This window comes from Scyliorhinus canicula, chromosome 2, assembly GCF_902713615.1.
Source record: "Scyliorhinus canicula chromosome 2, sScyCan1.1, whole genome shotgun sequence".
NCBI classification, from domain to species: Eukaryota; Metazoa; Chordata; class Chondrichthyes; order Carcharhiniformes; family Scyliorhinidae; genus Scyliorhinus; species Scyliorhinus canicula.
This window is the reverse complement of record NC_052147.1, coordinates 83,177,807-83,192,762: the sequence shown is the minus strand read 5'-3', so window position 1 is coordinate 83,192,762 and position 14,956 is coordinate 83,177,807. Positions and strand designations below refer to the sequence as shown.

General features: G+C 47.7%; 1 protein-coding gene across 1 annotated transcript in view; it reads left to right on the top strand.

The window, feature by feature from the left end:
* The window catches only part of g2e3 (G2/M-phase specific E3 ubiquitin protein ligase), a 336,184-nt gene that overhangs the window by 236,817 nt on the left and 84,411 nt on the right, over positions 1-14,956 (top strand). Inside the window, exon 10 of the mRNA XM_038790247.1 lies at positions 5,945-6,261. Within this exon, the coding sequence (XP_038646175.1) occupies positions 5,945-6,261 (317 nt within the window). The remainder of the gene's footprint in view (positions 1-5,944; positions 6,262-14,956) is intronic.

The window sequence follows — 14,956 nt, the reverse complement described above, 5'->3', positions numbered from 1 at the left end:
CGGGCAATATTGCCGAGCCTTGCAGAGGAACATAGGCCCGCGCAGAACCAGCCCGCCCGCCGATCGGTAGGCCCCAATCACGGGCCAGGCCATTGTGGAAGCCCCCACTGTGGTCGGATCCCGCCCCCCCTTCACGACAGCCCCCGCACATACACATTCTAGGTCCCGAACTCAGCGGCCACTCGGCCCATTGGGGCCGGAAGAATCGTCAGGGAGGCCACTTTCGACGGCCCCCAACTGGCGCGGCACCAATCCCGCGGGCGCCCGAGAATTGGTGAGCCAGCAGCGGAGCGCGATTCTCGCGTGTCCCCCCCCCCCGGGAATTCTCCGGCGCGGTGTCGGGGCATCCCGGCCAGTGGATTTGCATTCCTTACAGAAACAAGTATGACTTTGAAATCATCAAGTGATCTGGAGACATTCTTTATATTGCAGAGAGAGAGAGATCAATACACACATCTGCTTGGTTTGAATGCAGCACTCCAACTGAAAGTTAAACAAAGACACACTGCAACTCCCAGCTAAAAACTAAAGTAAAAAGCAGAGCAGAGCCCAGCTCCACCCACACATCACTGCAGCCATGTGATAAAGCACACTTTTCTTCAATTTATTCGGCATGGCTTCCCTCTAACAAAGCCATACTGATTATCCCTGATGAAACCTCGCCTCTCCAAGTGGAGTTAGATTCTCTCCTTCAGAATTTTCTCCAATAGTTTCCCTACCACTGACATGAGACTCACTGGTCTGTAATTTCCTGGCTTATCTCGACAACCTTTCTTAAATGGTGGAACCACATTATCTGTTGTCCTCTGGCACCTCTCTCTTGTCTCTCTCTCTTTCTCTCAATACCTTGCCACTCCCTGTGACAATTTGCTCAAGAACCTCACATTCTCTCTCCCCGAGTTCTATATCTACCTCCTCATTCTCTTGGGAGAAGATGTGGTCTCACCAAAATTTTGTACACATGTAATAAGATTTCTTTATTCCTGTATTCCAATCCCCTTGCAATAACTGTCAGCATGCTATTTACCTTCCTAATTTATTGCTGCCCCTGCATCCTAGCTCTGTATTCCATGTATGCGCACAACCAGTTATCTTTGAACATCAGCACTTTCAAGTTTTGCACCTTTAAAAATTATTTTGCTTTACTATTCTTCAGACCAAGGTGAACAACTTCACACTTCCCTGTATTATACTCCATCTGCCATCTTGTTTCCCACTTATTTAATCTGTCCATACCTCTTGGGCAACCTCTGTGTCCTCCCCAAGGCTTGCCTGACCACCTGGCTTGATATCATCATCCAACATTGATGCATTGCTGTATGTCTTGTCATCTAAGTTATCAATGAAGTTTGTAAATAGTTGAGGACCTGGAGCACTCCACTATTCACTGCCTGGCAACTTGAAAAAGTCCCTTTTTATCAATTTTCTCACTGTCCTGTGCTATTTTCTGAAACACCCCAATCCTCAGACTTGCTTTTTCTCCCTCATACTTGCGCATTGGCTTTGTTTAAGTTTAAGATTCTCATTTGCAATTGGAGAACGCCACTTTCAAGTTCAACATGGAATTCAGTGGTATTATAACCGCTATTTCCCATTGGCCCCTTACAATTATTCATTACACAATACTATATCTAAGAGAGCTTTCCTAGTCCGTTCCACAATGTACTGCTCCACGAAACTCTCACAAAAACATTCTGTAAACTCATCTTCAAGGCCACTCTTGCCAACTTGATTGTCCTAGTCCATATGAACATTGACGTTCCCCACAATTATTCCATTTCCTTTATAACAGCTCCAATACTTTCTTGCATAATGTTCTTCCCAAATATATAGAACATAGAACACAGTACAGAAGGAGGCCATTTGAGCCATCGAGTCTGCACCGACCCAATTAAGCCCTCACTTCCACCCTATCCCCATAACCCAGTAATCCCTCCTAACCTTTTTTGTACACTCAGGGCAATTTAGCATGGCCAATCCACCTAACCTGCACATCCTTGGACAGTGGGAGGAAACCGGAGCACCCGGAGGAAACCCACGCAGACAGGGGGAAAACGTGCAGACTCCGTACAGACAGTGATCCAGCAGGGAATTGAACCTGGGTCGCTGGCGCTCTGAAGCCACAGTTCTAGCCACTTGTGCTGCCCTAAATACTGTTAGGGAGCCTATAAGCTACTCCCACTGCTGTTTTCTGACTCTTGCTATCCTTAATTTCCACCCATACTTATTCTACTAATAACATTCTGAGGCCAAATCCATTCTTATTAACCATCAGGAAACCGGAGCACCCTGGGGAAATCCACGCAGACACAGGGAGAAAGTGCAGACTCTACACAGACCAAGGCCGGAATTGAACCTAGGTCCCTGGCCAGGGAGCAGTGTGAGGCAGCAGTGTTAGCCTCTGTGCCACTTCATGACCGAATATGTGCTTTCCATAACCTATTAATCTCAGAATGACCACATAATGGCCATGTTGCTTCAATAAACAACAAAATATACAGTAGCACAGTGGATAGCACTGTTGCTTCACAGCTCCAGGGTCCCAGGTTCGATTACCAGCTTGGGTCACTTGGTGTGCAGTCTGCACGTTCTCACTGTGTCTGTGTTGGTTTCTTCCGGGTGCTCCGGTTTCCTCTCTCAAGTCCCGAAAGGCGTGCAGTTAGGTAAATTGGGCATTCTGAATTCTCCCTTGGTGTACCCGAGCAGGCACCGGAATGTGGCAACTGGGGGCTTTTCACAGTAACTTCATTGCAGCGTTAATGTAAGCCTACTTGTGACACTAATAAAGATTATTATTATTATTGCCCTAACGCACACTCTCTCTGACGCACACAGACACACCAAAAATGGGAATTCTGCCAAAGGGTGAAAATTCAAGGTAAAAGGATAGATGATGGAGTTCTTGAAATGGTAGCTGGGTGTACAGTTGGTCTTTCAGCACTGATCTGCAAAACAATCTGTGACTCCTGCACTACTTTTCAGGCAGACCCGAGGAAAATTTAATCAGTTGATTTCAGGATCTGGTGCAATTTCAGAGCAACTTTCATTCATTCTCTGCTTTGCGACGGAGTCTGAAGCTTCAGGAGCTGGTGGTTCTTTATCTAAGCAGTTGATCTTCTCTCCTCCAAAGCAAAACCAAAATCAGCTTTTAACCAAAGAAAAACCAAAATCAACTATTAAACACAACTTTGTCATTGTGTTTTGAAGCCACAAACCACCATGTGACCCTTTTGGAAACATTCCACTCGGGTCAAGAGGTTTCCAGCTTCTTTAAAACTGATTAATTACATTTTCCTGTAAAATACTGTCTTCTCTAGGAACAGCAACAATCTTTCAATAAACTATACTTTCAGGAAAAGTGTATTTTTTAAAAAAAAAACAAATTCGTCTCGAATTACCTTCGTGCTGGGTAGCAGGGTAGCATGGTGGTTAGCATAAATGCTTCACAGCTCCAGGGTCCCAGGTTCGATTCCCGGCTGGGTCACTGTCTGTGTGGAGTCTGCACGCCCTCCCTGTGTGTGCGTGGGTTTCCTCCGGGTGCTCCGGTTTCCTCCCACAGTCCAAAGATGTGCGGGTTAGGTGGATTGGCCATGCTAAATTGCCCGTAGTGTCCTAATAAAAGTACGGTTAAGGGGGGGGGGGGTTGTTGGGTTACGGGTATAGGGTGGATACGTGGGTTTGAGTAGGGTGATCATGGCTCGGCACAACATTGAGGGCCGAAGGGCCTGTTCTGTGCTGTACTGTTCTATGTTCTATGCTTGAAGGTGAACCATTTTCTGTGATTAAAGCATTTATGACACTGTCTTTCCAAAATTTTATGTACCGTAGAATATTTATTTCCCCAACCTTGATCATCTTGTAACTATAGGTGGAATTTTACAAAGTCTACGGATTTTTGAATAGCTCACCAAAGTTAATTCTGCCCCATGTTCCTGTAATGGCACTTAGATCTAAATCATTTACCTCTATTTGTGCTATTGGTTCGTCTGTTTTATTGCGGATATTTTGTGCAGTCAAATAAAAAAATCTTTAATTTCATTTTACTTCTATTCTGTGAGTTTGGTGTACTCATTTTGGATCCAGAGACTGCGGCCATTGTTTCCAAATGTGAATACCTTACACCATAGCCTTAGTAACACACTCTGGGCCTCCCTTGAATCTTTAACTTAACAGGCCTGTTGTCAAGCAGCCTTCAGAACAAGTCATATGATCTCAGGGGAGGGGCTGTTTAGCACAGGGCTAAATCGCTGGCTTTGAAAGCAGACCAAGGCAGGCCAGCAGCACGGTTCAATTCCCGTAACAGCCTCCCTGAACAGGCGCCGGAATGTGGCGACTAGGGGCTTTTCACAGTAACTTCATTTGAAGCCTACTCGTCACAATAAGCGATTTTCATTTTCATCCGTTTTGCCTTGTTCAGATCCAAAGCACACCAAGCTAACCACACATACGAGCTAACCAAGCTCGTATCACTGTGTGAAGTACAATGCATTCTGATTCTGGAAATTCATGTGACCAGGTAGAGAAAGTGAAGTCTACAATGAAGTTTTGTGAAAAATTTGCCCTTCTATGGGGGATATATTAGTGGGAGTATTAGTCACTGGTTTATTTGTTGGAGAGGGTGTTTCATGTGAAAGGAGGCTTTCCTGGTTGAGAGTGATAATCGGTTGCGAAATAGGAATAAACAAAAATTATGGGGAGGAAAAGACCAACTGGTCTATCAAGGGTGCCCAGCACCTCATGATGCCTGAGACATGACTGGGCATTTTCTACTTACCAGCAATCATGTAATCATCTGACAGAGAATAAAAATACCTCGGCCGACAGGGGAAGGAAATTGGGAAATTCCTCGCTGGCCACCTCAAGCAAACAAAACAGGCCCAGGATATTACGGGGACAATGCCTCAGTTCACTTGAAATCATTTAGTTTTTTTAATAATAAGATGCAATCTCTGACTAAGAACTGGTTCAGCTTCCTTTTGAAGGGATGCAAAGAAACAAGATATACCTGATGGAACCATCAATTCACCAGACACGTGCTTTCAGATATGAACAGTGGTTTTAATCTACTTACTACAGAGCCAGCCTGTTACCCGTTGATGAACTCTCGGTGAACTGCAGGCTGACTCCGGACAAGGGTATTTATACAGCAGCACAAGGGGGAGGAGTCGTGGACGGAGCCAAGGGTGGAGCCCTGTACAAACTCCAGAGCATTCCCAGAGCTACTCCCCCTAGTGGTCGGATAACACTACTGCGCTTACAAAGCTACAGTGTGAATTACCAAGTTACATTCACCACAATACACACTCAAACCAACAGCATATTCCAGAGGCTCGCAATTGAAACACAAAATCGCAAGGGGACATGATAGTGTAGATGCCAAGAAGGTGGTTCCACTTGTGGGGCAGATTAGAACCAAGGGACACTGTTTAAGAATAAGACATCTATTTAAGACTGAGGTGAGAATTTTCTCCCGCTGTGCCCTCTTGTTTTCCCCCATGGCATGATTTCTGGCTTCATGCCACCTGCGATGGCCTCTCTTGCTTACTCCCAATGGCCAAGCTGTCGTCTTGCCAGCAGCCAGTCTCCCTGTCAAATTCTGGGAATTATAAGAAAACAATGATGAATTCCTGCCATTAAATTCAACAAAATATCTCCAACCGTACCTTGCCAGGTTTTCACTGTCCCCTCCCAATAAATATTGGGATTTGGATGTCTGTTATTTTTGGTTTCTTTGCTAAAGACCTGACTGACCTCTTGTTTGTTTTATTCGAATGATTATTGTTAGACTATCTCAGACTTTGTCTTTTCTGTTTTCTAAATTGTTAAATATTCCAACACTTATTGGAAAATTATATGTTTTCTGTGAAATAAAACCTGTGATTTTGCACTTTTCCTGTCAACCTCAACTACAAAATATTTACCTTTTTAACTATTTCTTCAACAGCCAGATATTCACATCACGGTCACTTCCAGACATTTTGAAAGACTTAAGGTCACAAATCAAATTGAATGTCATCTCAAGAATCAATGTTGACAGAACAAATGTCTGGGAAGGAGCCCTGAGAGAGATGAGACGCAAAACGTTCCGGCCCACCAGCACACTTTGTGTTAAATTTTCAGATGATGCCAGAAAACATCAAGTTGCTGTTGAAATGGGAAATCCCTGTCGTGAATTTCTTTGTTTGCTCATGCATCATCTTGCAAATTCGGTCTTGTTTGAAGGTTCTGCTACCTCAAAGAACATGACTCTAAATTCTCGAGGTTAGGCATTTTTAACATACATATATTAAAATTTAGAATGATTGTTATTTTCACATTTTTTTATTTGCATGTTACTTTAATGTAGTACAGGAAAAGACTGACAATGAATTGCTAAATATTATGTTAGTTTGATCATTGACAACATTTTCACAGACATGCTTTTTCGTAATTTGCGTATTGTCCCATACTAAAAAGAACTAAATGTTCAAAAGCTATCAGTAATGCTACATAATGCTTCCGAACTAATGGTTAAATTCCCAGGTAAGTAAATAGTTAAAATTAGTAATAGGGCATAATAAATATCTCCATAAGAAAGACTCAACAAATAACTTGAACATTTCTTGATCTTGACAACCTCTGGAAAGTGCTTGTGCATGAAAAATTGTTTTCTGTTCCATGTCAATTTCTTTTTTCTTTAGAACATATTTCATTGAAGCATTTGTAATTTTCATAATTTAACATGTTGATATTTCTAAAACAACCACGCGGGTCGACACACAAAATACCCCCTCAAAGAACAATAAAGAATAAACCACGTCACCTACTTTTCCCCGCCTTGTCCCCAATTATCCTTATACTAAGTTCCCTGTCCTTATTTAAAATTACCGTGCCTCCTGTTTCCCCCCCTCCCCTCTCCCCCCACCCCTGACTGCTGACGTTCAATTTTTTCAAGAAATTGACGAACCCCTTTGCACCCGGATCCTCCGACACCCCAAATATTGCTAATTCTGGACTCCAAGTTACCCTACCTTCCAGGACTTCTGGCATAACATCTGCAAATCCCTGCCAGAATTTCCTCAGTTTCGGACATGCCCAAAACATATGAACATGGTTGGTCGGACGACCCCCACACCGTCCACATCTATCCTCCACCTCCTCAAAGAACCTTCTCATCCGGGCTGCCGTTATGTCGGCCCTGTGGACTACCTTGAACTGAATCAAGCTAAGTCTAGCACAGGACAAGGATGAATTTACCCTTTTCAAGACATTTTCCCACAGTTCAGTTTCCAACTCCCCTCCGAGCTCCTCTTCCCACAGCACTTTATTCTGTAGTCCCCTCAGGGGGAGGCGAGGAAAGCTTGGGACCTGCCTCTGTACAAAGTCCCGCACTTGAAGGTACCGTTCCTACTCGCCAAATCAAACACTTCCTCGAATGTCTCCACGGTCGGAAAGCTCTCCCCAAACCTCTCGATCCCGGCCAAATCTTAAAGCCGCCAACCAGCCCCTCGGGACAAACCGGTGATTGTCACAGATTGGTGACCACACTGACGCCCCTCCAATCTCATATGCTGCCTGCATTGCCCCCACACTCTTAGGGCTGCCACCAATACCGGACTTGTAGAGTACCGAGCCAGTCAGTAAAAACTCGCACCTCCAAACTCGTACCGTTGCAGGATGCTGCCTCCATCCGCTCCCAAATCGACCCCTCACTCACTTCCTGACCATCGATATGTTGGCAGCCCAGTAATAGTTAATAAAGCTCCGGAGAGCTAAGCTCCCTTCTCAGCGAGCCCGTTCCAGGAGTACCCTCTTTACTCTCGGGGGTTTTACCCACCCACATAAACCTCGATATCGCCGCATTCATACTTATGAAAAAAGCCTTTGGAACAAAAATTGGGAGACATTGATAAAAGATAATCAGTCTCGGAAGGACCATCATCTTCACCATCTTAACCGTCCCGCCAGCGTCAGTGGGAGCATGTACCATCTACGGAAATCCCTTCTCATTTGATCTACTGCTTTGCCCAAATTTAACTTGTAAAGCTGCCCCCAATTCTTGGCCACTTGAATCCCCAAATACCTAAAACTCTTCCCAACCACTTTAAAAGGTAGCTCCTTCAGCCTCTTTCTCGTTCTTTCCCATATTTAACTTGTAGCCTGAAAATCGTCCAAATTCTCCTAATACCTCCATTATTCCGGTCATTCCCCCCACTGGGTCTGTGACATAAAGCAGCAAATCATCCGCATAGAGAGAGACCCTGTGTTCTCTTCCCCCCCCCCCCTCACTGTACCCTGCCAGGCATTCGCGGCTCTCAGGGCCATTGCTGAAGGTTCTATGGCCAGGGCAAACAGTAATGGGGAGAGCGGCCATCCCTGCCTTGCCCCCGACATAGACTAAAGTATTCCGACCGAACTGGGTTAGTTCTTGCATTTGCCACCGGGGCCTGGTACAGTAGCTGGACCCACTCCACAAATTCCTGCCCAAACCCAAACCTGCCTAAAATATCCCATCGATACTTCCACTCCACCCGGTCGAAAGCCTTCTCCGCGTCTGTGGCGACTAACACCTCAGACATGTGCCCCTCCGCTGGCATCATAATTACATTAAGAAGCCGTCTGATGTTGGATGTCAAGTGCCTGCCCTTTACAAATCCCGTCTGATACTCCCTAATTTTCTCTGGGACACAATCCTCTATTCGACTGACCAGGATCTTTGCCAATAATTTGGCATCTACGTTCAAGAGGGAAATTGGCCTGTACGATCCGCACTCTCTGGATCCTTGTCACGCTTCAGGATAAGAGAAATTGATGCCTGTGATAAAGTTGCGGGGAGTACTCCCAGCTCCTTGGACTCGTTGAAAGCATTAACCAGGAGCAGCCCCAGTAGCCCAGTGAATTTCTTGTAAAATTCCACTGGGAATCGTCAGGACCCGGGGCTTTACTCGATTGCATCACCCCCCCCCCCCAGTCCATCTATCACCTCCCCAAGCCCAATTGGGCCCTCCAGGACCTCCATCAGCTCCTCATTTGCCTTCGGGAATTCTAGCCTCCCCAGGGATTGACTCATGCCCTCATCCCCAACCGTATACATAGAACAGTACAGCACAGAACAGGCCCTTCGACCCTCGATGTTGTGCCGAGCCATGATCACCCTACTCAAACCCACGTATCCACCCTATACCCGTAACCCAACAACCCCCCCCCCCCTTAACCTTACTTTTCTTAGGACACTACGGGCAATTTAGCATGGCCAATCCACCTAACCCGCACATCGTAGCTGGCTATAAAATTCCCGGAACACTTCATTCACCTCACCCCCCCCCCCCCCCCCCCCCCCCCCCCCCACCCCCGGCCTCCTGTTTCCTCAGCTGATGCGCCAGCATCCTGCTAGCTTTCTCCCCATGCTCATAAATTGCCCCTTTTACCCTCCTCACCTGACCCGCCGTCTTGTAAAAAGGAGCCCAAACTTCATTCGAAGTCTCTGACGCTGCTTCAGGAGCTCTTCATTTGGAGACTCCAAATATTTCCTATCCATCTGTAAGATTTCTCCTACCAACCTGTCCAGCTCCGACCGCTCAGTTTTATCCATGTCACTTTCAACGGGTATTGCCAATATTCAGTTTGTTCACTGTTATGGGCAATTGTCAAGATTAATAAACTAAATTGAAGTGTAAATAGTAATTCTGGGTCCGATTTTTAGCAGGGAGGAACAGAGTCCCGTTTTTGGCGCGACTAGCGCGATGTTTTTCGGCGCCTGCAACACTGAGAGCGACCCGGCTATCAAACGGGCCACGGCAAGGAACAACCTGCCGAGGCCGCAGGTTTCTGCACTGAGGAACTCAACCATTTTTAAATGCCGCCCGATCTTGCGACCACTTCAGCTACCCCACTGTGGGCTCTGAACCCCTCCGCAACTTATCTCTTGGGGGAGGGGTCCTCACCCTCTTCACCCCACCTTTTGAGTGCAGAGCACCCTCAGGCCTGATGCCCTGGCAGTGCCATTGTGGTGCTTTTTTTGAATGTGTCTCATGGCTCATTTAAAGATGTAAATCTAGATCACTCCCAGGCAGCACGGAAGCGTTGTGGATAGAACAATCGCTTCACAGCTCCAGGGTCCCAGGTTCGATTCCGGCTTGGGTCACTGTCTGTGCGGAGTCTGCACATCCTCCCCGTGTGTGCGTGGGTTTCCTCCGGGTGCTCCGGTTTCCTCCCACAGTCCAAAGATGTGCAGGTTAGGAGGATTGGCCATGATAAAAAATTGCCCTTAGTGTCCAAAATTGCCCTTGGTGTTGGGTGGGGTTACTGGGTTATGGGGATAGGGTGGAGGTGTTAACCTTGGGTAGGGTGCTCTTTCCAGGAGCCGGTGCAGACTCGATTTGCCTCCTTCTGCACTGTAAATTCTATGTAATCATGATGTCTCGCTAGATTGTGAGGCCTCTTGAGCGTCAGAAATCTTATGAGAGGGGCAGCACGGTGGCACAGTGGTTAGCATTGCTGCCTACGGCGCTGAGGACCCAGGTTCAAATCCCGGCCCTGGGTCACTGTCCGTGTGGAGTTTGCACATTCTCCCTGTGTCTGCGTGGGTTTCACCCCCACAACTCAAAGATGTGCAGGATAGATAGATTGGCCACTCTAAATTGCCGCTTAATTGGAAAAAATAATTGGGTACTCTAAATTTATTTATTTTTTTTAAAAGAAATCTTATGAGAGGCTTCTCATGAGATTTAACGGCCTCATCACATCAGCAAGACGGGTATGACGAGGCTGTTCGATCGCGGTTGTAATTTTTAATAAGTTTTGACTGTACTCCATAGCTTGCCCTCCTCTGTTGAGTATACCTCTGTATTTATTGTGGAAGAAATGTTTAATTGACATCTTGACATACAAAAAAGAGGGAGTCTCTGAGACGTAAATGTTGCCTTTATATGGTGAGAGATGAGCATGTCGACCATGTGATTTATATGTAGCTGGTAATAGTAAAAGCCTGGGTGAGTGTGTATGCGACTGCTGCAGTAATATTCTTTAGAAATCCTGGTTTAAAAGACAGGTAGACACTCTGGCTACAGAAGGGATAACTAAAGGATCGTAACGGTAAGATCGTAATTCATTCCAACCATGTATATTGTTAACCTGAATAATAATCATGGAATTCTGTATGTAGAAAGAGGTTCCCTTGGGGCAGATAATTAGAGAGATTGGGTGGGATTCTCTGTCAGTCAACGGCAAAATGGGGAAAGGCGATTGGGCGGAGAGCCGATCTTGAATCGTGACCTGCGCCGGGTTTTCACCAAATCCCAATTCTGCGTCTGCTGTATAAAGCACGGTATTGTGCTGGGAGGGTCTCCCACATTGTGGTGGCCTGCTGCATCCTCCACAACAGCGTTCAGCAGAGGGGTGACGTGCTGGAGGAGGAGGACGGGCGCCAGTCCTAGGAGGACGTGGGGGAGGGTGAGATGGGCAAGACATGGGGCACGGGGAGGCCGCACAACATGTGTGAATGTGCCAATGCGCACAGAAAACTCTAATTGCCTCCAGGTCCATTGACTGAGGGGGACTGGCCATGGGCGTGGACACCGCTTCCCACTGCCATGCCGAGATGGATTCCCAGATGGTACATAGGAATGGAGGCGGTCTGCTGTGATTCCCACCCATCGACCTGGGTCTCCTTTGGCAGCCATCTTCTGGGGCGACCAGGCATGGATGGGCCTAGCTGCTGCTCAGATGGCCTAGTGTTGTCCTGTTCTGCCTGCTGCCAATATAATGCGCCAGGAACAAGTGGGGAGGGGAAGAGGAAGAGCCCGAGGCACAGTGGTGTTCTGGCACCTCCCCTGCGGGTGTCACTGGGAGGGACCCCATCACCTACTCCTCCCTCTGAAAAGAAAGCATAGCTATTTCCTGAGGCTCCTGTGCCACCTGGCGCTGCCAGCCCTGGAGGCCCGCTCTCGTGTCGACTAGGGCCTGCATGCTCGAGGCCATGGAGCTCAGGGAGTGGACCACCTCTATCTGGGACTGAGCTGCATCATGCTACGACTGTGCCCCCTCCTTCTGCGTCTGTGCCATCTCCCTCTGGGACAGGACCACCTCCATCTCGGTCTGTACCACCTCAGCCAACGCCTGGGCAATGCTGCCATTGCTCTCGGCCCGCTATGACTGGGCTATGCTTTGGTGCACCACTGCAATGTCCAGATGGCTCTGGGACATTACTGCTGTGATAGGACAGCCTTGCCCTGGACCTCGACCCCCGCCTGCACAAGTTGCCCCAGGCCTTGGACACCCTGACCCATGACCAAAACGTTCGCTCCCGAAACCCCCACTCAGACGCCACCCATATGATGTTGGCCTGGGTGGCATGCATGGACAGCACCACCTTCTGCTCGTGCATGTGGTTGAATTTCTCCAGGAGGAGTTCAACCGCATGCACGAGCAGATGCTGGATGTTCGCCGACAACCCCTCATGCAGTCCCTGGCTCAGCAATTGTATCTCCACAATCAATGGGACTATCCGTTCCAGAAGCCTGAAACCGGCCTGGATGGCAAATAGTCCCTTGGGGTCGGCCTGCCTCTGAGCGTCCACTCCCTCGGGTTTCCTACCTCCATCTGCTGTAACGGAGCATATGTGTGGTGCGCACCACGTTGTGTCCCAGGAGCTTCTTCACTAAAGTGCCCAACCAAGATGAGTGTCTCTGTGATGGTGGTGTGTTGGAGTCAGTTCTGACAGGGAGTCAGCGTCATCCCCCATCCCCAGACTTGAGCTCCAGGGTTCTCGGGAGGTGGGTCGAGGGCTCCCGTCTGTGTCATTCTCCCTCACAAAGAACAATACAGCACAGGAACAGACCCTTTGGCCCTCCAAGCCTGTACCGGTCATGATACCAACCTTTGCCAAAACCCTCAGCATTTCCTTGTGCCATATCCCTCTATATGCATTCTATCAATGTTCTCATCGCTGCTTGACACACCGGGTTCTGGTCGTGTCTGGGGTCGTGTGCGGGGACACCAGAAGGGCCGCCCATCACCAGCAGCTCCTGCAAAACACAGGACCCTATTCTAAACAAAAAAATCGATCTGGGAGTACACTTTGTGTACATGGGAGAAAAAAGAAAATTTCTTCGCTCTTGGTCGTCCGAACCTCCACAGATCTGACCTTCCTCCTCTCTTTCCCCCCCCCCCCCCCCCCCCCCCCCCCCCACACACACATCTGTTCCATAAACCCCTTTAGTTCTTCGCAGCCGCTGGCACCCTCCCTGTCCTCAAATGCGACCGATCCAACCTCGGCTCCATAACCGTGTTAATGTCCCCCCTCCCCATGATCAGTCTATGTGAGTCCAGGTCCGGAATCTTCCTCCACACCCCCCTCATAAACTCCATGTCATCCCACTTTGGTGCATAGATATTCACTTGTACCACCAGCATCCTCTCCAGCTTCCGTCTCACCATAACACAACTGCCACCTGGGGTCTGCCACCATGCTCCCTACTTTAAATGACACTTGCTCATTGATCAAGATCGCTACCCGTCTGGTTTTAGAGTCCAGCCCAGAATGAAATACCTGCCCGACCCACCCCTTCCTCAGCCGAGTCTGATCCGCTACCCTCAGGTGTAGCTCCTGTCATTGCTGTTCTTTTATTTGTGGCTGTGTCTTTTATACGTGGCTGCAGGGATGGTGTAGGAGGGAGGGTTTCAGTTACGTGGATAATTGGAGCACATTCTGGGGAAGGTGGGACCTGAACTAGAGGCGCACTAATATCCTGGGAGGGAAATTTGCTACGGCTCTTCGAGGGGGATTTAAACTAATTTGTCAGGGGGATGGGAAAACGAGCTGTAGCCCAGAAGCCAGTGTTGAGAGTAGTGAGGTACTGAGGAGGGAATCAAGGTCACAGGAGTGTACTGGCAGACAGAAAGGTGGGTTGAAGTGTTGTCTACTTCAATACAAGGAGCATCTGGAATAAGGTTGGAATAAACTTGGAGCGTGGATTGGTACCTGGGACTACGGTGTTGTGGCCATTATGGAGACATGGTGAGAACAGGGACAGGAATGGTTGTTGGAAGTTCCGTGGTATAGATGTTTCAGTAAGAGTAGGGAAGGTGGTAAAAGAGGTGGAGGAGTAGCATTGTTAATCAAGGATAGTTTAACGGCTGCAGAAAGGCCGTTCGAAGGGGATCTGCCCACTGGGGTAATATGGGCTGAAGTTAGAAATAGGACAGGAGAGGTAACGTTGTTAGGAGTTTTCTATCGACCCCCAAATAGTAATAGAGATGTGGAGGAAGAAATTGCAAAACAGATGATGGATAGGTGTGGAGGTCTCAGGGTAGTTGTCATGGGTGACTTTAACTTTCCAAATATTGATTGGAACCTCTATAGGTCAAACAGTTCGGATGGGGCAGTTTTTATACAGTGTATGCAGGAGGGTTTCCTGACACAATATGCGGATAGGCCGACAAGAGGGGGGGCCACATTGGATTTGGTACTGGCTAATGAACCGGGCCAAGTGTTAGATTTGTTTGTGGGAGAGCACTTTGGAGATAGTGACCACAATTCGGTGTCTTTCACTATTGCAATGGAGAGGGATAGGGCCATACGGCAGGGCAAGGTTTATAATTGGGGGAAGGGTAATTATGATGCGATTAGGCAAGAATTAGGGAGAATAAGATGAGAACAGAAACTGTCAGGGAAAGTCACAAATTAAAAGTGGAGCTTGTTCAAAGAACAAATACTGCATGTCCTTGATAGGTATGTCTATGTCAGGCAGGGAGGAAATGGCCGTGTGAGGGAACCATGGTTCACAAAAGAGGTTGAATGTGTTGTCAAGAGGAAAAAGGAAGCGTATGTAAGGATGAGAAAACAATGTTCAGTTGGGTCACTTGAGGGTTACAAGGTAGCGAGGAATGAGCTAAAAACGAGCTTGGGGGGCCATGAGAAGTCCTTGTCCCCATGGTCGGCTCATGAAGAAAGTAAGGAGATGTGGGACAGAGGGAA